At 55.1% G+C, this 22,718-nt stretch overlaps 10 protein-coding genes across 10 annotated transcripts; 5 read left to right on the top strand and 5 right to left on the bottom strand.

Annotated features, from left to right (window-relative positions):
* Positions 1-221: 221 nt before the first annotated feature.
* BU26DRAFT_441340 (mitochondrial division protein 1) lies at positions 222-2,340 on the top strand (the record flags this gene model as incomplete). Its single annotated transcript, XM_033824454.1, has 3 exons — positions 222-347; positions 403-2,013; positions 2,065-2,340. The coding sequence occupies 3 exons, from the start codon at positions 222-224 to the stop codon at positions 2,338-2,340; spliced, it is 2,013 nt and encodes a 670-aa protein (XP_033676074.1).
* Positions 2,341-2,573: 233 nt separating this feature from the next.
* Positions 2,574-4,953, top strand: BU26DRAFT_186924 (uncharacterized protein). The gene is made up of 2 exons (XM_033820469.1): positions 2,574-4,823; positions 4,885-4,953. Exons 1-2 carry the CDS (start codon positions 2,771-2,773, stop codon positions 4,899-4,901), a joined length of 2,070 nt encoding a protein of 689 aa, XP_033676075.1. The 5' UTR covers positions 2,574-2,770; the 3' UTR covers positions 4,902-4,953.
* A 573-nt stretch (positions 4,954-5,526) lies between these two features.
* BU26DRAFT_572297 (uncharacterized protein) lies at positions 5,527-8,667 on the bottom strand (the record flags this gene model as incomplete). Its single annotated transcript, XM_033834231.1, has 3 exons — positions 5,527-8,171; positions 8,223-8,347; positions 8,396-8,667. The coding sequence occupies 3 exons, from the start codon at positions 8,665-8,667 to the stop codon at positions 5,527-5,529; spliced, it is 3,042 nt and encodes a 1,013-aa protein (XP_033676076.1).
* Positions 8,668-9,697: 1,030 nt separating this feature from the next.
* On the bottom strand, positions 9,698-10,135 carry BU26DRAFT_525600 (uncharacterized protein). Its single transcript, XM_033830543.1, has 3 exons — positions 10,096-10,135; positions 9,908-10,038; positions 9,698-9,752 (listed from the first exon to the last, which is right to left on the bottom strand). The coding sequence occupies exons 1-3, from the start codon at positions 10,116-10,118 to the stop codon at positions 9,739-9,741; spliced, it is 168 nt and encodes a 55-aa protein (XP_033676077.1). The 5' UTR covers positions 10,119-10,135; the 3' UTR covers positions 9,698-9,738.
* Positions 10,136-10,372: 237 nt separating this feature from the next.
* BU26DRAFT_525602 (uncharacterized protein) lies at positions 10,373-12,770 on the top strand. The gene is made up of 3 exons (XM_033830544.1): positions 10,373-10,463; positions 10,529-10,641; positions 10,686-12,770. Exons 2-3 carry the CDS (start codon positions 10,578-10,580, stop codon positions 12,695-12,697), a joined length of 2,076 nt encoding a protein of 691 aa, XP_033676078.1. The 5' UTR covers positions 10,373-10,463; positions 10,529-10,577; the 3' UTR covers positions 12,698-12,770.
* A 74-nt stretch (positions 12,771-12,844) lies between these two features.
* On the top strand, positions 12,845-14,287 carry BU26DRAFT_586689 (uncharacterized protein; the record flags this gene model as incomplete). Its single annotated transcript, XM_033834664.1, has 5 exons — positions 12,845-12,924; positions 12,984-13,195; positions 13,248-13,502; positions 13,562-13,884; positions 13,975-14,287. Exons 1-5 carry the CDS (start codon positions 12,906-12,908, stop codon positions 14,285-14,287), a joined length of 1,122 nt encoding a protein of 373 aa, XP_033676079.1. The 5' UTR covers positions 12,845-12,905.
* Positions 14,288-14,427: 140 nt separating this feature from the next.
* BU26DRAFT_525604 (ribonuclease H1 small subunit) lies at positions 14,428-15,341 on the bottom strand. Its single transcript, XM_033830545.1, has 2 exons — positions 15,109-15,341; positions 14,428-15,014 (listed from the first exon to the last, which is right to left on the bottom strand). Exons 1-2 carry the CDS (start codon positions 15,230-15,232, stop codon positions 14,671-14,673), a joined length of 468 nt encoding a protein of 155 aa, XP_033676080.1. The 5' UTR covers positions 15,233-15,341; the 3' UTR covers positions 14,428-14,670.
* Positions 15,342-16,225: 884 nt separating this feature from the next.
* Positions 16,226-17,923, top strand: BU26DRAFT_187061 (cyclopropane-fatty-acyl-phospholipid synthase). The gene is made up of 3 exons (XM_033820470.1): positions 16,226-16,598; positions 16,684-16,746; positions 16,794-17,923. Exons 1-3 carry the CDS (start codon positions 16,332-16,334, stop codon positions 17,832-17,834), a joined length of 1,371 nt encoding a protein of 456 aa, XP_033676081.1. The 5' UTR covers positions 16,226-16,331; the 3' UTR covers positions 17,835-17,923.
* BU26DRAFT_187066 (uncharacterized protein) lies at positions 17,924-18,890 on the bottom strand. Its single transcript, XM_033820471.1, has 2 exons — positions 18,499-18,890; positions 17,924-18,405 (listed from the first exon to the last, which is right to left on the bottom strand). Exons 1-2 carry the CDS (start codon positions 18,700-18,702, stop codon positions 18,013-18,015), a joined length of 597 nt encoding a protein of 198 aa, XP_033676082.1. The 5' UTR covers positions 18,703-18,890; the 3' UTR covers positions 17,924-18,012.
* A 688-nt stretch (positions 18,891-19,578) lies between these two features.
* BU26DRAFT_187089 (phosphoglycerate mutase family protein) lies at positions 19,579-21,115 on the bottom strand. Its single transcript, XM_033820473.1, has 4 exons — positions 20,941-21,115; positions 20,532-20,806; positions 20,041-20,472; positions 19,579-19,799 (listed from the first exon to the last, which is right to left on the bottom strand). The coding sequence occupies exons 1-4, from the start codon at positions 20,971-20,973 to the stop codon at positions 19,724-19,726; spliced, it is 816 nt and encodes a 271-aa protein (XP_033676083.1). The 5' UTR covers positions 20,974-21,115; the 3' UTR covers positions 19,579-19,723.
* Positions 21,116-22,718: the final 1,603 nt, after the last annotated feature.

Genomic DNA, 22,718 nt, shown 5'->3' on the forward strand with positions numbered 1-22,718 from the left:
TTGGTCGCTGCGGATGACGTCCGGGCGCAACTGGCCTGCATTAGCATTATTGCCGACTGCTGCTGGCCGTCCAACACCAAACACTCATCGTCACGACGCGCCCCGCCGCACCATTTGCGCGCCGGAGCCCCTCCCGCCATCGTCTTCGCGCTCGCCCATGATAGCCATGTCCTAGGGCAGCACCAGAAGCTGCCTGCTCGCTCGCTACCAGAGCCGCCCGCATGGACTCCTCCTCGCCCGCCCGCAATGGCTCGCCTGCACGCGGCAGGTCCACGAGCCCGCGGCCGCTGGGACCGCGTGACGACGACGACGACGACGATGCCAGCATCATGGACAACCTCCCCGATGTAAATGGCCTTTGACTCGCGACTTCACGTGTTGGTGACACTAATTTCGCGATAGACCCGCAACCTGCAAGCTTTTGGCCGAAAAGTTACAGCCACCGCGGGACATCTCATAGGCGCGGACGGCGTTAGCCAGCACTACCAAAACGCACTGGGAGAGCTCCACAGAGAACTCCGACGACCCATGCTGCAGCGCTCCGTCTTCTCCTTCGCGCAAGCAACCCCCCGCGAGCTCGTCCGCTCGAGGATATCCGTACCCGAGATCCAGCAGCGAGCGCTATCCTACCTGCCCGACGACCTTCTCGCAAATATCCCAGAGGACAACAATGCATACTCGCTTTTTCAGGGCTTTCAGGCTTCCCTGCCGGAGGAGCCCACCATTCAGAGAAGGCATGGCCGGCATAACTCGAGAGGGCAGAGGCTGATAGGGGAAGCTACTGAAGAGGACGACCCGCGCCTGCCGACTTCGATGGCGAAGCTGAAGAACCAGAAGCATAGCATGAGCCACCGCCTGGAGATGATGGGTGTGAGGAAGCACATGTGCGCTGCCGAGATCCACGAAATAAACAACAAGATCGCGAATCTCAACACGATGCGCAAGATGGTGGTGGACAGGTTGGCGGGACTGGAGGCTGAAGAGGCGGAAATCGAACAGGAACTGCTAGAGGTGGATAACAAAATCGAGGACCTGCAGGAAGAGCTCGAAGATGCCGCCGCATTGGCTCCCAAATCGCCAGACACCCCCACAACTGCAAGCCAGGAAGAGGGTTCGGGCGATTTCATGTCCGAATCCATATATCAGAAGTTGCCGTCTCCGAAGGCGAAGCGAAGACGAAACATGCGGCGGATATCAATGCCTATACTGCATGAGCATTTGGAGCCTGGGTCCAAGATCAGAGAGCTACCGGCACATGAAGACACAATAACCGCTCTGGATTTTGATGCACCTTGGGGAACCCTGGTAACAGCAGCTCTGGATGACACTGTACGAGTATGGGATCTGAATGCCGGGCGCTGCATCGGCATGTTGGAAGGCCATCTTTCCTCGGTCCGCTGTTTGCAGGTTGAAGAGAACGTCGTTGCGACCGGATCCATGGATGCCTCGATCCGTCTATGGGACTTGAGCAAGGCGGAATACGCACCTTCGGACAACCGGATCAACAAGGGCGGCGAGGAGGACGAAGACGACGGGCTCACGTTCGAGAACTCCGAGGACGCGCCTCCCCCACCGCCGCCGACGATCATGCAGGACTGCCCGCTGTTCGCCCTTGAATCGCATGTCGACGAGGTTACTGCGCTGCACTTCCGAGGCGACACACTGGTCTCCGGGTCCGCGGATAAGACATTAAGGCAATGGGATCTGGTAAAGGGACGTTGCGTACAGACTCTCGATGTCCTATGGGCTGCGGCGCAAGCCAACGCGACAGACACGACTAGCGGACAATGGCGACCAACCGGGCGAGTCGCGGACGCGTCGGCCGATTTCGTAGGCGCGCTTCAGGTCTTTGACGCAGCTCTGGCATGCGGCACAGCGGATGGCATGGTACGGTTATGGGATCTCCGAAGCGGGCAGGTACACCGGAGTCTCGTTGGTCACACAGGTCCTGTTACTGCTCTTCAGTTCGACGATGTCCATATTGTCACGGGTAGTATGGACAGGAGCATAAGGGTAAGTTGGTCTCAGGCCCCCCAACCCCCGAATGCAAGCTAACTCGTACAGATCTGGGACCTGCGAACAGGCTCGATATACGATGCCTACGCGTATGACCACCCCGTGGCGAGCATGATGTTTGATGCGCGCCGTATTGTCGCGGCAGCAGGTGAGGATGTAGTCAAAGTCTACGACAAGACGGATGGCCGACACTGGAACTGTGGACCCGGGGTTGGAGCTGACGACGATGCCACCGCCCTTTCCATCATCGAGCGTGTACGAATCAAGGAAGGATATATGGTCGAAGGCCGGAAGAACGGCACGGTGGGAGTTTGGTCTTGTTGACCCACTCCCTTGTACATATGTGATATATTGTCCGCAGCTACAGCTTTGGCATAGACGCAGTGTGTATTACTACGAGCACCAGGTGCACACGTCAAATCGGTTCTGCCTCTCCTACCTCTCCTGTCATTATTGCCAAATGGACGCGTGCGGATGTCTTGTCAGCGTTGCATCAGTGGCTAGCGTGGTGTTGATGCGCCCCTGGCTGTCGATCGGGATGCCGGCCAAGCGACGTCACTGTGAGCCGTGGGACATGGCATAGACGATAAACAGTTTCTTTTCCAACACCTCCCTCTTATCCCTGCCCGCTCTTTTTACACTCGTTATAGCTGCCCTACATGATATCCACCGGCCGATTCTAGTTCTCCGGCCCAATTGATCACAATTGCCGACCGAGGGTCCCTCCGTCTCCCGCCTCCTCCGAACCCTCGCGATGCTCCCCCGACAGGCCGGCGCTCTGTCGCGGGCATCTGGCCTGTCCTCTAGAGCTTCAAATCTCGGCCCGAGGCTGCCCAGGGCGTCCAATGCCCAGGCCCGCGCGCCCTTCAGCAATGGCGGCCCTTCGACCTTCGCAAAGCGTCCTCAGCTGGCAGTCTGCGCGACCCTCCACACGTCGCGATTGACCAGGCATACGTCTCCGATACTTCGGGCAATCTCTACAAAGCCACTCCCCGCGCCGAGATCACGCTTGTTCCGGTTCGCCTACAGGTCGGCGGCTGCCCTGGGCATCTTCGTCGCTGTGAGCGGCGCATTGGTCGTGGCTTTCTTCATCTATGACTATACCACGTACAAAGAGGATCCGCAGACGCAGGATATACCCGTTTCAGAGCTGGCTTTGAATCCGCGAAGAGGTGGGCCCAAGAATCTGCCCATCGTGGATTACTTCGTGGACGACGATGATTGCCCGGAAATGAGGGCTATCAAGCACAAGCCGAAGCTGGTCATACTGGGCACGGGCTGGGGAAGCGTGGCGCTGCTGAAGCAGCTGAACCCTGGTGACTACCACGTCACGGTTATATCCCCGTCGAATCACTTCCTGTTCACGCCAATGCTGCCCTCGGCGACGGTGGGGACCCTGGAGCTGAGGTCGCTGGTCGAGCCGGTTAGAGGGATTGTCAAAGGAGTATATGGTCATTTCCTGAAAGCTATGGCCGAGGACGTGGAATTCTCCGAGAAGCTTGTTGAAGTATCTGGCATTGGTCCCAACGGCGAGAAGCAGAACTTCTACGTACCCTACGACAAGCTAATCATCGGCGTCGGCTCTGTTACAAACCCTCACGGCGTCAAGGGCCTCAACCATTGCCATTTCCTCAAGGACATCACCGATGCGCGGTTGATCCGAAATCAGGTCATTCGCAATCTCGAAACTGCCTGTCTACCTACGACATCCGATGAAGAGCGACGGAGGCTGCTCTCCTTCGTTGTCTGTGGCGGTGGACCGACTGGCGTCGAGTTTGCCGCCGAGCTGTTCGACATGCTGAACGAGGACCTCTGCAAGTTCTTCCCTAAGATTCTACGCAACGAAATCTCCGTCCATGTCATCCAATCCAGGAGCCACATCCTGAATACGTACGACGAGGCCCTCTCCGAATATGCCGAGAAGCGTTTCGCCCACGATGCAGTCGACGTACAGACGAATTCTCGTGTGAAGGAAGTCTTTGCCGACAGGATATTGTATTCGCAGAAGGACGACGAAGGCAAGATCGTGACCAAGGAGATCCCCATGGGCTTCTGTCTCTGGTCGACGGGCGTCTCACAGACCGACTTCTGCAAGCGTCTAGCCAAGAAACTCGAAGGTCAAAACAACAAACACGCCTTAGAAACGGATACCCATCTCCGCCTGAACGGTGCACCGCTGGGTGATGTCTACGCCATCGGCGACTGCTCCACCGTGCAAAACAATGTCAGCGACCACATCATCAGCTTTCTACGCACCATAGCATGGGAGCGGGGCAAGGATCCCGAGAACTTGCAATTAAAGTACGCGGACTGGCGGGGCGTCGCAAAGCGCGTCAAAGAGCGCTTCCCGCAGGCTGCAAACCATCTCCGTCGCTTAGATCGGCTCTTTGAACAGTACGACGCAGACAAGTCCGGCACCCTCGATTTCGGCGAGCTTAGAGAGCTCCTCATGCAGATCGACTCCAAACTCACATCCCTCCCCGCTACTGCCCAGCGCGCTCACCAGCAAGGTCAGTACCTCGGGAGAAAGTTCAATAAGATCGCGCAGTCGGCGCCAGGCTTGCAACTGAACGAGGTGGACTATGGCGATCTGGATGACGCTGTGTACAAGGCTTTCGAGTACCATCACCTAGGCAGTCTGGCATACATTGGCAATGCGGCGATCTTTGATTGGGACGGCTATGGATGGAGTGGTGGGCTGCTGGCGGTGTATCTGTGGCGGAGTGTGTATTTTGCGCAGAGTGTGAGTTTTAGGACGAGATGTCTCCTCGCCATGGATTGGAGTAAGAGGGCGCTTTTTGGGAGAGGTGAGTTCAACGTTTCAGTCCTGTCAGCAAGTAACTACGGAGCAGTACTAACGAGTGGCAGACTTGATGAACTTCTAAAACCCAACGCCGATAGTCGGGTTCCCTTGTAAGATTCCTTCTACATCCGAATGACCTAGATTCAACCCTTCTTTTTCCTTTGTCATGCGTGTACAGTCATAAGCTACTTGAAGTAGCCGTTAAAGCATGAAGCCATACATGTACAGCTTTGCAAGGACAGCGTTGTCCATCCGCCCCGGTTCCCATGCGCTCTCTCGTTCGAGCTGTGCGTGATGAATAACGCTCTTTTTTCCCTTTTTTCATTAAAAAATTTTTTTTTTCGCTTCACGACACTGAATGGTGAAGACAACGGCAGGACCATTACTCCTGAGATAAACGGTGCGCTCAAACGACAAATGGGCAGTTCCCGCAGCCGACCCACGTAGCCGGCCCGGTATGCCCACCGTCAGCATGAACAAGTGCGCTCTGATGAGAAGTGAAACTATGCCTCGGGAGCTGTCGTGCACAAACGTAGACCCAGGTATAGCACGTCCGTAGTTATTTGATCAAAATTCAGATATACTCATGACTATCCTAGAATTTCCAACCCAGACATGCGGTGTATGCTAAAACGCTTCTATACAGTATTACAGTCATTATCCTCATCACTTTTCCTGTTTTAGCTCTTCATTACCTACCCAACGCCCTATGTAAAATCATATTCATCCGTGTGAGAGTGGTGGTCGGAGCCGGAGCCGTAGCCGCGATTGAAGTCAGGAAGGTCCATTTGGTACTCTTGAGCTAGCTTCGCCGAGTCTTGCGAAGTGGTGGAGGTGTGCGAGTCGTGCGAGATGCTTCGCTGATGGTTGGCTTCGTGTGCAGGACGAGGAGCCGGCTGTGGTGGTGCGTATGGGATCTGGGTTGCGTAGGGGTGTTGCTGCTCTTGCGCGGCGGCCCCGAACGGGACATACCGCACTTCGTCACCGGATTGGTACTGTGTGGCTTGCTCACTTGAGTGGTACGAGTATGTTGCGTAACCTGTTCCGCCCGCGACTCCTACGCTCACGCCGGCAAGTCCTCCCTTCATGGCATGTTCTCTGTGATTTTGATGTGAATCGTGCTTTGTGAGAGATTCAACGGGCGGCGTCGGCGGGTTCGCTCCAAGCGGGTTTGGAAGCTGGAAAGGCATGGTTTTCTGTAGTGGTTGCTCGCCCCGCGGTCCAGGTGCTACTTTTAGCACATTGGGATGGGAAGCGTACACGTTTGCAGGGCGGGCGGGCGAAGGAGCGTGTGGCTGTGCTGCTGCTAGCATCGGAGCAGCATGGACTTGTGCCATCGAAGAGGAGTTTTGGAGCTGGGCCGGAGCTGTGGCGGGCTGCGTTGGGGGGCTGATCGGACCTGAATAAGCTTCATACTCTGAGACTGGGGCTTGCCTTGGGGAATGCCTTGGGGAAGGATGCGTGCTGCTGGGCGCTGATACAGGAGGTGAGTAGTATCGCTGGTACTTCTTCGCATTGGACTCTGGTTGTATGGGTTGCGCATGTAGTTGGGAGGACGAATTGCTAGGAGAATGACGTCTAGGCCCCAGTCCTCCGATCATTAAGCTAGCGGGAAGTCCATCGAATGGAGCGGGCTGCGAGGGCGGAACAACAGGACCCGTCTGTGGTCTGGGTTGTAGCGGCGCCGGGACAACATAATCGAGAGGCGGGCTTACTGGAGAATCCTCGTAGCTCTTGTGTAGAGTGGAAACAAGTTGTGCTGCTGCTTGAGGTGGACTCGGTTCGAAGTGACTGCGAGGGGTCGGGTTTTGACTTGTCGGGCCACGCACATCCACTTCAGCAGGTAGCTCTGCGATGAATCCTTGAGGTCCAAATCCCTGAGGGGCAGACCCTGTTATTGGAGGACTTGCATCGAGTTCAAAAACGAAATTCTTCTGGCTTGGCATGGTCTTGTGCTCTGCCGATCTCGCTCGCGGTTTCTCCGTTGGATCATAGGTTACAGGCCGGCCTCGGGGATTCTGGGGGCCAGTCTTCTGTGAAGCAGCGTATAAATGTTCTGACCCAATAACCCGCAAGCCTTCCGACGAAGGAACGTCGGAACCAGCGTAGTTGGGTCTTGGTCCAGGCTCTGTGGAGTTTACGTAGTACCTTCCCTGGCTTTTGCCTGATTGCTGCTGAGTTCCATGCGAGGGTCTATTCTGAGTAGCGATTGGCTGTGGACCCATATGGGAAACACTTGTACCTGCTGGCCTGAATGCACCGTGCTTCTGCGATATATAAGGCGATCCTTGAGGCGGTCCTTGGGGCGGTCCTTGGGGCGGTCCTTGGGGTAGTGTGCGCTTGGCTGCCGCCGAACCCGCAAGCGGCACCGCAAAAGAGTCTGGTGGAGACGGGATCGAATGGCCTCGGGGAACGGGAGGAATTGTCTGTTGTCCATGGGCGTAGACTGGAACCGTACCGGTAAAGCGACCCTTCAAGTCTGGCATGGATTTTTGGGGACGCGCGCCCATGGGCGGCGCAGTCAGGCCCGAAAGCATCTGCGGTTTCAAGATATGTCCAACGTAGGCAACATTTTGGGTTCCGGTCTGCGGCATCTTGTAGGAAGGAGTGGCAGGTTGCTGCTGTGGAGCACGAGGTTCCATGGACTTAGGCCTTGACGCACCGGGAACGTTCGATTCTGGGCTTCCGTTCCTGCTCGCATTTGGTGTGTTCGGAGCACTTGCGTGACGGTATCTGGAACGAGAATCTTTGCCGGTGGCGGAGGGGACTGGATCTTGGGTTGTCGGAGCAGATGGCGCAGTAGTTTGTGTAGGTGGCGTGCTCTCAGGGACAACTGGACCCGCCTTCGCTTTACCAGGAAGCGGCGGGGTTAAGAGGCCCGAGGATTGCCGCACGGCGTTGTTGAGCGAGGGAGAAGATTTGTGAGAGGGTATGCGTGGTCTCGTGAGTGGATCAGACGCCGAAGCAGACGGCCGATGACCCGGATATGGTACGGGCGGGGTCACGGACATGGTCGGCGGTGGCTCTTTACCCAGCAAGATGAGGTGGCATCGACGCTGTTCGTCGGATGGCAGCCTGCTAAAGAACGAGGTGCCTAGAAAGTTTTCCTGGATTTCTCGAGCGTTGAGACGGGTCCGGATCGACTCGATCTCCTTTCCGTAGTTCTGGCATAGGAATACCACATCCTTCCTGGGGTCCCATACTAGATCTGGACTCTTGCAATAATAGACGGTAGTCTTCATTAGGTAGAGCATGTTTAAGCCCTTAAAGTTCTCCGATCTGCCGTCACGGCTCAGGCGCAGCATAACCTGGTTATTGCGCAGTACATCGTTCGGTGGAGAACCGTGTGATCCTGGGCGCCATCAGACCAGATTTCCCTGTATCCTATATTTTGACGACTCACCCGGGGGTACCAGATCCACTTCAACTTCTGCATTCTCCGTGCAACCAGCGTCGTTGTATTTAGGCCCGGTCGCGATGAGGAGCTTCGAGGGGAAAAGCGAGTTCATACCCTTGGGTAATCGCACTCTGATACCATAAGCTTGGAGGACCAGGTGTTGTTGCAGCGGGACATACCGTTGATCCCCCTCTAACTTTGCTCTGATGCGCTGGAAGTCCCTGTCATCGTATACTATGTGGATATCCAGCATCTCACGCCGCGATCCCAGGCAGAGCATTGCCAGACCGCCCATGGCGGCCCAGTTGAACTTCTTTCCATCGAGAAAATTCTTGATGTAGTTTGCCGCGAGCAGAAAGTTCGCCCGGGGCGGGATCCTGTACGTGTTTCCTTGCTCTCTCTTGCGCTTGTTAAAGCCATCTACATCGTAGTACTTCCAGTTATCCCCCATTCTGGACTAGAGGCGAGGAGACGGAAATTGAAGGGCCGCACTGAGAGACTGATGAAAGGAAGCATGAGCGGGGCTCGATTTTGGCATTGAACGACAGCGTCGGATTGTCCGCAGGCTTTGTCAAGTATGTTCCGGGAGACGGTGATCGAGGAAGGATAAGCTACTCGCCGCAGCTGCGCCATCAGAATACAACCCCGAGGCGTGATGACCTCTTTAAGAGTCAGCATTGTCATAAGGCTAAAGCTCGAGCCAACACACGCCCGCGTCAGGACGTGTTCTCCCGATAAGTGCTGAAAGAAGCTATCCCGATTGGCTTGGGCCAGAACAGCAGACACAAGCGAGAGCTAACCGCCCGAGCGAGGAGCTGAAATGCAAGCCTCAACCGGGGTATTTGCGCAAGGCGCGAGGTGCGTTCAATCATGCTGGGCGCCGCAGAAACCACAAGTCAGATTTCGGCCCCTAACAATCAAGGCTTTTAATCGCGGGAACTGCGACCTTGGGCGTGTTTACCGGGGTTGGGCGGAAGAGCCGCTGCTGAGGCTGAGTTCTCTATTGTTAGTAGCTGGGATCTAGTGCTGCGGTCGCTGAGGCTGGCTGAAGCACCGGATTCTGAGTAAGCCGACCAACAACAAAGCGGGGTCTGCATAGAAAAGCAGAGCCGGGTCGGAAAAGTCGGTTGTCCTCTCGAAACTGATGCTAGTCGTTTGGAATATACCCGCCCGATTTGATACGTTGGCGAGTGTTTGGAGAATTGGCGTTGAGCAGATGCAAATCCCACGCGCAACGAGACAAGGCCGCTTGCCCTACACCTAGCATTCAATCTGTGCTTGATGTGCATGCCTGATTGAAGCTCCTTGGAACAAAGGTAGTTACTATGAGAAGTACTCGCTCACGGCCAGTCACGGAGCAGGGCGAGCCAGGAAAATGGACGTGGAAGTCAAGTCGTTCGTTGCCTACGAAGCCTCTTCAGAATGCCACCAGTTCGCGAAATTGAACGCCAAATCCATTGCCTGCCTGGCTATGCTGGAATAGTACTGCCGTGGTCATAACGTCGTGTGCCTGTCCTAGGACTCAGATGCCGCCGCCTGAAGGTGTCGTCAGCATTCGTTCCAGGCTTCTTGTTGCCATTCCAATCTTCTTGCCCGCCAGGTGCGTCCTTCTAGGCGCCTAAAAGGTGAGAACGCGCTGGTGCCTCTTCTGGGACCAACCCGTCATACGTGTAACCGACTTAGGAACATACCCGACCGATCAACGGATACGCTGTAGTCGCCCACAGCTCTCTCTCTTTGCTTTGCAGCTAGGGCTCGGGACTTGAGCATCATATATCCGCCGCCGAGAGACAGGAAGGAGAAGATGGCGAAGTTGCGAGGTCTGTCGGTGGCGATATTAGCATAGCTTCTCCCGGAGCTCAACAAACGGGAAGCTTACGTGAAGAGCCTCGAATAAGCCATTGGGTGCATCCGAGGTCAGTCCTTGAGTGCTGCGATACTGCCAGGCTCTAGGGGCGGCCGCTGGGAATTATCGAGGGGTCTGGGAGGGGTGGTTCAGGAGCAGGTGCTGCTCACACGACCTTCTCCCCACTGTGACGCGCTCTCCAGAAAGTCGGCAACCCCGGTCGCAATAGCCGACCTCTTGCGGAAGGGAATTCTCCGGATCCAAGGGCTCGCCATACAAGTAAGTAAGGTTAGGTCGTCCATTGTACGCACTCGCGAAGGCCTCCAGGGTAGCTGTTGCGCGCGTCGTTCTATCCGGAGATTTCCACACGGTGAGAGCCCCGGTCGCAACAGCCGACGCAGGTGCGTTATCGATAACGGAACTCTTGGCACTGCACAGCCGGCAGAAAATGTCTGACCGCCTGCAGCATCGCCAAAAGAATTCCAAGGCGAGCGATTCGAGCACGACACTCAACAATGCCGCTGCCCAAACGCCCCACGATTCCGAAGAGCGCGTCGTCGAAGCCCAAGCCAAAGTCAGGTACGTGCGCAGGACATGCCTACTGCGCTAGCTGACAAGCCCAGGCGACAGCAGATTTGCCAGCTTCGAGACCGACCCCAGATTCCGTCTGCCCTCCAAGAAACATGCGAAAACGAAGCTCGACCCTCGATTCTCGCGATTAAAGTCTGACCCCGACTTCCACAACAAGGCATCCGTCGACAGATATGGGCGCCGCATATCGAAAGACGCCGGCAAGAAGGAGCTGGAGCGCATGTACGAGCTGGACGATGAAGACAGCCAGGATAATCTGGATGCGCCCAATCAGCACAAGCGGGATGAGGCCGTGCGGAAGGAGCTCGACAAGGTGCGACAGAGGGGCTTCGATCCGATTCGAGATGGTGGGCTGTCTTCATCTTCGGACGATAGTTCCAGCGAAGACGAAGAGGAGGAAGAGGAAGTTGAAGACCAGGCAGAACTGGCAGCGCAAGGAAATGAGGTGCCTATGGGGGATATCACGTCGAGAATTGCGGCGGTAAACATGGACTGGGACAACATCCGAGCCTCGGATATCATGGCTGTGGCCAACTCGTTCGCCCCCGCAGATGGAAGGATACACAGTGTCATCATATACCCTAGCGAGTTTGGGATAGAGCGTTTACAGCGAGAGGAGATGGAAGGGCCCCCGCGCGAGATATTCGCCTCGTCAGCTAAGAACAAGAAAAAAAATGTCACTACAATAGGCAGCCTCAACGAAGAACCTGGATCGGAAGACGAAGAGGAGTTGAAAGAGGAGCTAGCAAACGAGAACATGGGCGAAGATTTCGACTCAAAGGCACTGCGGACTTACCAACTCGATCGACTACGCTATTACTATGCCGTTATCACTTGCTCCTCGCCCGACGTCGCCAGAGCGATATACGAGAGCATGGACGGACGAGAGTATCTCTCTAGCGCCAACTTCTTTGACCTTCGATTCATACCCGACGGGGTTGAGTTCGATGCGGATCCTCACGACGAATGCGAACGGCTGCCGGACGGCTATAAACCGAATGAATTCATCACCGACGCTCTATCACATTCCAAGGTCAAATTGACCTGGGATGCCGAGGACACAACACGAAAAGAGGTCCAAAAGCGAGCTTTCTCCAGGAAAGAGATAGATGAGAACGAGCTGAAGGCGTACCTGGGGACAGACTCCTCATCCTCCGAAGACGAGGCTGAAGCTTCCAAAGCGGATAGGGTTGCTAGTTTCAGAGCGGCTCTAGGCCTGGAACCCGCGGGAAAGTCGCAGCCAAAGCAGAAATTGTCGCATAAGAGAGATCGAGACTTCAAGAAGCCAGATGACGAAATGCAGATCACATTCACAGCTGGCCTGTCTGCCAACGGTGGAAAGAGTTCTGTCTTTGAAAACGAGCCTGAAGAGAACACACTTGAGAAGTACATCCGAAAGCAGAAAGAGCGAAGGGCGCGACGAAAAGAGAAAGCCGTAGCTATGAAAGAAGGGAATGACCCCGATGCGGTGTCTGTATGTAAAAGCGCAACGAAGACCAACGCACACGAAGAGGATCCGTGGAACGACCCCTTCTTTGGGTCGGATACCGAGGCTGCGGACGCTACGAAGGCGGAGTCGAAGAAGTCGAGGAAGGCTAAGCAGCGGGAAGAACGAGAGAAGCAAGAGCAGGAATCTGCCGCTGAACGCGCCAAACTCGAACTGCTCATGGTGGACGACGAGGGATCCAAAGTGCAGCACTTCGACATGAACGAGATCCTGAAGGCTGAAAAAGCGAAGAAGAAAGGGAAGAAGAGTAAGAAAGCAAAGGACGCCGTCCTTGAGGATAACTTCCAGATGGATACCAATGATCCACGATTCGCCAAACTATACGAGAACCACGAGTTTGCGATTGACCCTACCAATCCGCGTTTCAAAGGCACCTCAGGCATGAAGGCGTTGCTAGAGGAAGGGCGAAAGAAGCGGAAACGTGACAGGGATGAGGACGACCTTGGGCAGGTGAAGGCTTCGAAACGGGTTGCAAGTGACGGGGATGATTTGAGGAAGCTGGCTGCTAGAGTCAAGGCGAAGAGCAAACGGCCGTGAAGCCGTTCAGGTAGTGCCTTGTCAAGTCGAGTTGATACCCACGAACCGTTGTCCACTATATATTGTACAGTACTCGCCAGGCTACGTGATGTCAAGAATGGCCGTCTGAGTAGCTCCTTCGCTCCCGTCTTCCTACTCCTGCCACTCGGACAAATACTCGTCAACCGCATGGCACATCCTTCTTTCGCCATACTCTGAGCCTGCACACATGCTTGCACGACATATCGGTATGCGCTTTCCTACTCAACCTCCGACTCCGACCTAACTGACACTTACCTTTCTCAAGCCGGCGCGAGCTCCCGCGGTGCCCCTGCTGATACCTTACCTCTATTCCCGCTCACCACTCCGTCTCGTCAACTCAGCACTCTTCTTTCTTCATTGTCAGCGCCGGTCGCCGCTCTACAGGACATGCCAGCGCCGTGGGTCGTGTTCGATAGCACAGTGTCCGTTGGAGGGCACTGTGGACCTGATGCGGATGCAGGCATTGCTGGCGTTGGCGTAAGGATTTCCTCGACGTTCCACACGGTGGTTACCGTGCTAATGAGTTGAGGTGGTGATCTCTTTCGTCCTAGCCAGCATCATGACTACGACCGCTTCCATCCTCGCTATGATCCTCGACCAAGCTTTCGACGCTCGAGGACAGTTCACCCTACGAGCGCCGGTAAAGTACCTCAGAGAGCGCTTTCTGGATACTGAGTGGAAGAAAGACTATGCTTGGCGTCCGTTCTTGGATCCTCTCATCATTGGATTGGGAGACCAGCAACTCATCACTGGCTATGCGGTACTGCTCAGCGGTTGGATTCAGGTTCACCATGAGGAAGATCCATGAACCCCGCCACGTACACTGACACATTATACGCGCAGGTTGCTCGAAACGCCTTCGAAGTCCAAGGTGCTCACTTTGTCCTCCTCCTGTACATCTGCGCCTTGTCGTCTTCCTCTCACCTCGCCGCGCTCATCACGCTCCGCAAATACTTCGGCAAGTACAAACTCATTGCGAAAATCCGCATGACGCTTGTCATTTCCTTCGCGCTCTTCCTTCTCTCGTCCATGATCGCCGCCATAAGCATGCCAGAGACCATAATCGAAGCTGATAACGGAGATGTGGAGAGGCAACCCGGCGTGCGGCGACTTGCCTTCCTTATCCCCATGTTCTTTATGCTCATCGGATTCTCGACGGCATTGGTGTGCATTCTGTACAAGCCGCAAAGAAGAATGCTCACGTCTCGGTAGTCGGATTCGTTGATCACACCCATGCTCTGCGGCGTGCGCCTGAGGATCGGTTCAAAAAGCAGTCCGATCACCGTCGAGGGAACGATTGGTCTGCGTCTCGTCTACTACCTGTTCCTAAACCCCCTGATTGCCTTCATTGTCCAGATCATCCTAGCGTCACTGTCCGTCGTTCTGGTCCTGAGTCAGAAGTTCTCGGTGCCGAAGGATCAGGAGAGATGGTGTGGCTTGCAGGATGAAGGGGAGAATGTATGGGGCTTCGGACAGACGCTGAGCGTGGTTATGTTGCTACTGCCGGCGATGAGCGCAGGTCAGACCTATCTTGAGGGAAGGCAAGATATCCAGCGTGGGCACGATTGACCGTTGCTGGAGGTGCTTGTCCTCGACGATTTGGGAATGGGCGCATTCACCTTGGCGTGGTCCCTATTGAGTTCGGTTTTGCGTGGGGAGCTACACTATATAGAGAGGACCGCATAGTTACATAATACATACTCTACAAGTAATATAGTATAGATGCTATAACTAGAGCTCTACACTTAGGAGTTACGTGCTAATAACGTCACCGCTCCGAGCGGAGAAGGCGTGGTCCGTATAATCGACTACTGTTTCTGGCTCATCCTTTTCGCCCTGAGCCCTCCCTCTTCGACACGTGATCTCTCAGTGTTTCGTGTAGGCATCATGTGTCTTTATGCGCTTCCCCAATTACGTGCACCGTCTTCATCTATCCCACCGGCAATGCTTATTCACGTCTCCTTCTCTTCCTCTTCCTCCTCCCCCGCATGCATAGCCTCCGCAAACCCCACCCACTCCTTCAGTCCCCTTACAAACATATCCTGTCCACCCTCCACCTCGCCACCATGTCCCCAAACCACAACCTCGTCAAACTCGCCCACTTTCTCTGCCAATTTGACGTCGGTCTTCTCCTCTTCCTCATCCTCACCCATCCGATCATTGCCCGTCTGGCTCTGCGATTGCGATGGAGGGAGATCTTTGCCCGTTACGTGCAGTACGGCGCCAGCGTAGCTTGAGGGGAGGGGCAGCGTGGTGCCGTGCAGGTGGCGGCCGCGGAAGTAAGCGTGTGCGTTTCCTGCGCGGGTTTTAGACCGTGGTGGAGCCGTAAATGAACCGGAGCATAGTAGTTATATCGAACAAGAGATGATGCTGGAGGACGTAAGACGTACCGTTCCCGTCTTTCCTAGATTTCCAGTATCGGTCTGTGTCATTTATGGGGCCGTTGTGGTTGAGGCGGGCGGGGAGGAGGTTGGGGGTGCATTTCCGCGGGTTGGAGGGGTGGATGGCGAGCATGGGAGGCGACAGGCTTTCTTGGACAGTTATGAAGCTTTGATGTCGTCGAAAGGAGGTCTGTCTTGTTCGCAGAGCAGCTGGAGCGGTTCTTCCTGGGATTAGACGCGTTGTTACACAGAGGACGCGTCGACGCGCTCGGAGAATTGAGTAGCGACGCACAGACGATCTTTCCCTTTTGAGCGGGCGGGACGAGCCCTCTGAAAACGCAACCCCAGACATCTCTCAGACTCCATCCCGGACGCCTGTTCAAACTCTACCACCGTTTCGTGTCACCACCGGCAATCTCTCTGGTCCTTTCAGACGCCTCCCCAGTCCATCGAATGTCGCGTGCCGTCCGGCAGTCGCGCTCCTGGGCCCGGCTATGCCTCCAAACGGAGAGGACAATTCAGCCTGTCATCCCTCTCCTCCTCGCTCTTGAGACTGATTCGACTTCAAAATAACTGTCACAGCCGGAGCTCGCCGGACCGGCACATGCAAAGAGGCAATGCCCTTGCATAAGCTCCAGCCCTGCAGTTAGAGCTGCCCCTCACCAATGGAGCAGCTGGCCGCACCCATGCCATGACCCTGCGTACGGATGCTCGTCACCAACGTCATTTCTACAATGTCTCACCCGCTTTCTTATGTATTCTAGTCTTGCTCTTCGCATTCGCAAAAGGCGACTCGAACTAGGGCCAATTATCAGCCCGAAATGCCGCGAAGAACGGAGACAGCGCTCTCGGATCTTTCCACTGTGCTCTCGCCGAAAAAGTCGAAAACGTCATCGAATGCTAAAAACGGCAAAGCACCCTCGTCGATTCTGCAGCTCAAACAAATGCCACACGCATCAACACGCTGGCGTGAGCCCCGTCGGCTTTGGTTGATCCGGTCAACGCGAACTTTTTGTTAATATGGCCGTTGTCGCTGCTGTCATGGCAGCCCTCGTCACTGTTTGTTCCTCTTCGTCCCGACGCATTCCAGAAGCCGTTCACGCGATATCCGAGCTGTGCGTCCACAATAAGCTCAGAGCAACGTTACGTTGTCAATTGAGCTGATTTAAACCTCTGGGGGTGCCATTGGCTGTTTCTGTCTTTCGTACACGTCTCTGCCTGCGCGCGCTCTCATGGCCATCCTCAGCCCTTTGACAAGTCCCGCTGCGGCGATATGGAATGGAATCGCATCCCAAGCTTGGGATCCGCTGGTGTCAGTGTGCAGGAATGGGACGCTTTCACAGTTGCAAGCGATCCGGCAAGGGAAACTTGTACTTTACGAAAAGAGCTCGAGCAAAGCGTCGACGGTATTTGGAGCTGAAACGCCCGGCTGTCCAGTAGCGGTCCTCAATGTTCATGATGAGAAGTTCTGGGTCCGATTAGCGCTCTTCGCGGATATGGTGCGTCTTAATCTGCAAGGGCCAGACTTCCTAGAAGCTCCAGCTCCAGCTCCAAAAGGTGTTGTGAGGCTGACCGAGAAGATAGGGCTTCGCGGAAAGCTACATGCTCGGAGAAGTCTCGTCGTCCGATTTGACTAAATTCTTCGAGGTAAGCAGCAGCTCATCCTGACTTCTAGTTACAGCTCACAATCCCAGCTCTTCATCCTCAACCGCAACTCCCTCTCCAATGGCTCGACTTTTACGTCCATAATCTCCACTGGCCTCGCTGGCCTAGTCCGAGGGAGCAATAATCTGAAGAATGCACGTCTGAATATCTCCGCACATTACGACATCTCGAACGACATGTTCGCGGCCTTCTTGTCCCCAGACATGACTTACTCATGTCCGATATGGTTACCGAAATCCGACCAGCGACATGCAGTCGAGAGCCTCGAGGACGCGCAGATGCGAAAGCTAGACCGATTCATCGACAACACACATATCAAATCCACGGATCTTGTGCTAGAAATCGGCACTGGGTGGGGCAGCTTTGCAATGCGAGCAGTTCAGCGAACCGGCTGCCGCGTGACATCAGTGACACTATCAACCGAACAGAAGCACCTCGCGGAGCAGAGGATACAGGACGCAGGACTATCAGACAAGATCACAGTGCTTCTACGTGACTACCGCAGTCTCGACGTATACGCCTCCGATCCGTACGATAAGATCGTGTCAATCGAGATGCTGGAGGCCGTTGGCAAGGAATACCTAAATACTTACTTTGGGTGTATAAATAAGCTTCTCAAGAAAGAAGGAGGAATAGCATGCTTCCAATGCATAACCATGCCCGAAGCGCGGTACGACGCTTACGCAAAATCCGACGACTTCATCCGCCGCTACATCTTCCCCGGCGGGCACCTCCCCACCGTAACGCAGCTCGTAAACTCGATCACCAACGGCTCGAACGGCACGCTGGTCGTTGACAGCGTGGAGAATATTGGGCCGCATTACACGAAGGCGTTGCGGTTATGGCGCGAAGCGTTCTCGGATAATTGGGAAGCGAATATCAAGCCCAAGCTCATGCGTGAGAAGAAGAAAGAGGATATAGATGCGGAGAGCGCGGAGGTGTTCAGGAGGAAGTGGGAGTATTATTTTAGGTACAGCGAGGCGGGCTTTGCAACGAAGACGTTAGGAGATGTGATAATTACGGTGGGAAGAGAGGGCACTATGCAGATGATGGAGGAGGTGCCATTGTGAGCGACGCATTCGAAGTGCACGGTGGTGTTCCAGAGGTGACGATGAAGCGGTGATAGAGCGTCTGACTCCGGAGGCGTTTCTGTTGTTGTAGACCGACGATATCCATACTCAGTTCATAAATCTCTCAATAGAATAGTCCTCTTCTCTCATCCCACAGTACTTCGCATACCGCCCATCCTCACAGTTTGCTCTTCAATACCGGCCCACTCCCCAGCCCCGTCTTCACCTCCTCCGCTAACGCCCTCATACTCTCATCCCCATCTTTCGCCCTCCTCTCAAACTCTGCCATATTCTCTTCAATCCACTTGCCGTCCTCGCCAGCGATAGGGAGAATAAATCCTTGCTCTGCGCCGGCGGCTATGTCTTGCATAATGAAGACGTTGTGCAGTGCGCGGCTCTCGCCAAGCCGCCCAGGCGGTTCCTTCGGCTTGTATCTGCTTCCCCGGGAGGGCTTGGAGCGTACGATGATTTCGTCCCAGAGGCGCATTATTTCTGTAGTGAGGGTGTTGAGTTTGGCTTGGTTGTGGGGGGTGCGCGGGCGAATATGTGCGTGGATGTAGTTTGTGTGGACCTATTGAAGGAGATGGATCAATGAGCAGGCCGCGTTCAAGTCATCTTTCATGACTGCCCATTGCAAGGGAATAGAATAAGACTTGGAACGTACCCGCCGCCCGCCCACAAACACCGTCTGACAGCATCCCAGTTTCCCAGCGGTCCAGCCTTCGCTCGTGTAGTGCTGGAACGTGACGTTGACGAAGATAGAGGGCGCGGAGAAGGTGCGGCAGTGGAGCGATGTGAGGGCGACGGCTAGGTTGCGCTTTTGCTCGGGTGGAATGTCGCAGTAGTGGATGATTTCGTAGTGAAGCATGTTGGGTTTTTATATGCCTTTTTTTTTTGGCTTAGATCTTGAAGGATGTATGACAGGGATGAGATGGTAGAAAAGCGACGAGTAGGCAGCGTAGGAGTTGGTTGTAGGTTAAAGCAAGCAAAGATGTGGGATGATGATAGCAAGGCCAGAAACGACTCGAATAGCGCGCGCGAAAGCTGAATTGATATACGAAAGGAAGGGAAGAGAACAGAAGCGCTAGCACTAATCACCAGAATCGCTGAGCTATACTTGAGCTGCTTAGAGTGGAAACGCCCTGAAGCCTAAAATCGGCGAAAGGGTGAAGGGTGACGCATCCGCATCCACTACCCCAGATTCCACCACCATCCTCCCAAACCGACGACCAGGAACGGCGTCTCTATTTATTCAGCCTTTCCAGCCGCTCACGCCATGAGCGAACCCCCGCCGCCGATCTACAGTGCGTTTCCGCGCGCCTGTTTTCGCCTGCCGCACTTGCGACCCGCGGGATGCGTTTGGCCTCAGATCTGGGTTCAGAACAGACACGACAAGAACCTGGTCCCACACCGCGCCACAGCCGTTTAATTTTCACCACGTTTTTCATTTCCAGCGGATCGCCCGAGCCTTCGGGCGGGGCTAATGAGGACTACACTTGCAGGGGGCCCGCTGAGCTTACTTTGTGAGGTTATTTGGACGTTGGGGTGGGGAGGTCGTGTGAGGGCTTTCCTTTTTGGGTTGTCGTGGATACATATTTAGGAGCGGGTTGGGGAGAGATTGTATGCGAGTAGTTTACGGAAGGTCAAAAGGCACTTGGGAGGGCTTGAAAGATAACGTATGCTTCGTGTTCATATGCCAGCTGATATACTCCGTAGTATGCTGGTGCAGCGTTCTATCGAAAGGGTACCGTGCGACAATAGCTCAGCCCTTAGAACAGCTTATACGCCGCGCCCTTGGTGCGCACCATAATCTATCAGATTCTATCGCGCCCACAGCGAGCGAGTTAAAAATGCAAATCAGGGTCTCTATGCTCAAGAGCCAATGGCGCTCACAGTTTGGGTGAATTCGTCCCGTCGAGAGGGTCCTCAGGAAACGCTATGAAGCTTTCCTCGCCGTTGAACTTCCTGTCGAACATGTCGCGTCAGTCGCTTTGCAAACCCGAAGGATAGGAGAGATCCGTTTAGGGAGGCACTATCATCCCGTCGCTCAGGCCCGCCAAACTGAGCCCCTGGATCTCGGCGGCACCCGACAACGACCACCCCGACTTCTCAGGCTCCGAATCCGGCCAATCTTTGCGATGATGCCAGAACATCCTAAGGAGATACATATAAGAAAATGGAAATAAGAGAAATGTACGCGACTCACCAGCCTCTCTCCGCGCCACCAGACAAGAACCCCGTCTCTGAGTTCACCACGCAGTCCCAGTTCCCTATCGGACTCTTCCCCGGATCAGTACTCCGTCTCACAAACTTCGATAGCGACGCCGTGTAGCACTGGAAGTCGTCTTCGTCGGGATCCTCCGGCATCTGGCCCGTTAGTACGCGGCCTGCCGCGATCATGGTGGCGGCGTGCGTGCAGAGTAGGACTGCTCTTGGCTGCTCGGGGTCATTGTCGAGCGCGGTGATAATGTGGTTCAGCGCATTTCGAACACGCTGGTGCAGCTCGACAATAAATTCGCCCTTTGAGTGCGGGATGTGGATGGATTCGTAGTTTTGGTCCAAGTCCTCGAAGTGCGGGTTTAGGATTTTGACGTCTGGTGGTGTAGGATGGTCGAAGTCGGCGCGGCCGAAGAACTCTCTTTCACATCGTCAGCATCTGCTCGTTCTCGACCTAGGGACGCGACGAAGAAGCATTACCCAATTCCGCGATCTATCCTGATTTTCCCCCCAGCCTTCCCCTCCTTGAACAGCCTCTCGGCAGTGGGTTTTAGCGTCTGCAAACAGCGATAAAAGGGGCTCGAATAGATCCGATCGATTGGCGGTTCCAGACTGCAAAGGTACTCTGCCAGCTCTTTCGACTGCTCCACTCCCTTGGCCGCCAGCGGCGGGTCAGTCGGAATCCCAGTTGGCGTCCTCACCATCGACGCCGAGTATTCGCCCGTCTGAGGATTAACGACCCAGTTGGCGCGGAACTGTGGATCCCGGTCAGTCGGTCTGCCTTGTAGTGCGTAAGCAGGGCGCGGGTTGCATAGCACAGCCGTTTTGAGGTATCGGTGGCTGGCTGGCTGGCTGGCCGCGATCAGGCCGGCAGAGCATCCCGACGTACCGCGTGCCGTATCACGTATACGACTTCTATCATGATGCGCTCGCTCTTGGCAGCTTTCCGGGGGGAGAGACTGAGCGAATAGAGTTTTGTTGCGGTTTATTGGATATGCAGGCGCAGTTAGCTGTGGAGGTGGGTGCAGCCTCGCTGCCTCGGTTATAGGGTGCGTTATCGATAAGCGCGAGGGCGAGTGGGAAGGAAAGAATGGCCGAATTTTCCAGAAACAGTCCCACAATCCAGGACTCTGCTGGGGTTTCGGGGGGTTGCAGAAATCGCGGTGGGGATTCGAGTCAGGGTCAGGCGCTGCAAGTCCTCGTTTCTCATGTAGCTAGCGCCCTTTCTCCCGTTCTCAGGGTGGGCCGGACGATGATGGCGAAACGCTTCCGAGTGAACAGGAACCATTCACTTCTTCGCGGCATGGCCGACGTGGCCATGGCGATACAGTCGTGAAGTCTCGAGTTGTCTCGAGAGGCGGCGCTGCTCCCCTTCGAGTCCCCTGCATCTTCACCGCATCGAACGATCGCCTCCCTCTGGACTGCAAAACCCCCACGCTTGCGCTTGCGGGCTTTCTTGACAGCGGCTAGCGCGAACGCAGCGTGCAGTTCCAAGGTTGCCATGCAGCTCCTTACGAGGCAATACAGTAATGGAAGTACGTGCTGCATGACCTCTGCTATGCCTTCCAAAGTCGTCAGACTGCATTCCACCGATCGCAGCAATCCCGCTTCGTGACGTTTGGCGTCGAGGTTGGCGAGGGCTGCGGCTCATTCAATTACCAGGACTTGGTAGTCCGCACGTCGACAGTGCCGCACACCCGAAGGAACAAGTGCTGACGCCGAACGGACGAACTAGCACTTACTCCTTCCGCATCCCGTTCCCTGTCGTCGGAACGTCCGATATGACTCGCATCCATGTCCTAATTCATGTTCGTGTCCTGAAACTGGCGACGGTCGAGGCATCTAGGATGGCTTTACTCGTATAGGAAGGCCCAACGGTAAAAACCGCGCCATGGAAGCAGGGCCATAGATCCTTCACGCCTAGCAGAATGCAACTGCGGGGTTTCAGCAGTAGAACGGTTCCTACGTTCCGTTCCATTCGAGACTTAACTCGCCAAAGTAGTATGCGTCGTACATTGAGACCGCAAGGTACACCTTCTCTCGGCGCACTTTATCTGCGCGTTATCTCGAAGCCAGGAACGCCGACACGACTACTGCCACTGCGCACCAGGGTATTGCTAGGCGTGTCAAAAACATGAAGACTAGCGGCATCGTGGAAGCGCATGCTAGGAAGTGTGTGCCCTTGCGAAGACCGCGCTTGGACTTCATCTAAGGAGTGACTGTAACCTAGGGAGGGGAAGCATGGTCTTTGTGCCGCCATGTCAGTTTGAAAAGACGGTGGCCTTGCAGGATGCCACAGAATTCCGATAATGGGGAGGCTCGCATCCCAAGTCATAATATCGATGGGCTTCGGCGTGCAATCCAACTCTATTCCTTTAGATTCGGCCAGTCTGAACGGGCGGTGACGGCGGATGATCCGTATGCAGTATACCCCAGTTTGCGTATAGCGTCCGTCCAGGCATCTCGGCCGGCGGCGTCCGTGTATCTCCAAGTGCTTTTTCGACCTGTTAGCGACCTTGAAGTGCGAGTAGCATTCATGCTCGGGGTCCGTGACAGGAATTCAGAGCTAGGCATGCCCTTCATGCCTCGCTGGCAAGAGCGCCTCCGCATAAGTCCACGCCAGAGGACTGGAGCAGAAGGTTTGCCAAAAGTGCCACATCGGTAACG

This window comes from Trematosphaeria pertusa (genome assembly GCF_010094035.1).
Source record: "Trematosphaeria pertusa strain CBS 122368 unplaced genomic scaffold BU26scaffold_26, whole genome shotgun sequence".
NCBI classification, from domain to species: Eukaryota; Fungi; Ascomycota; class Dothideomycetes; order Pleosporales; family Trematosphaeriaceae; genus Trematosphaeria; species Trematosphaeria pertusa.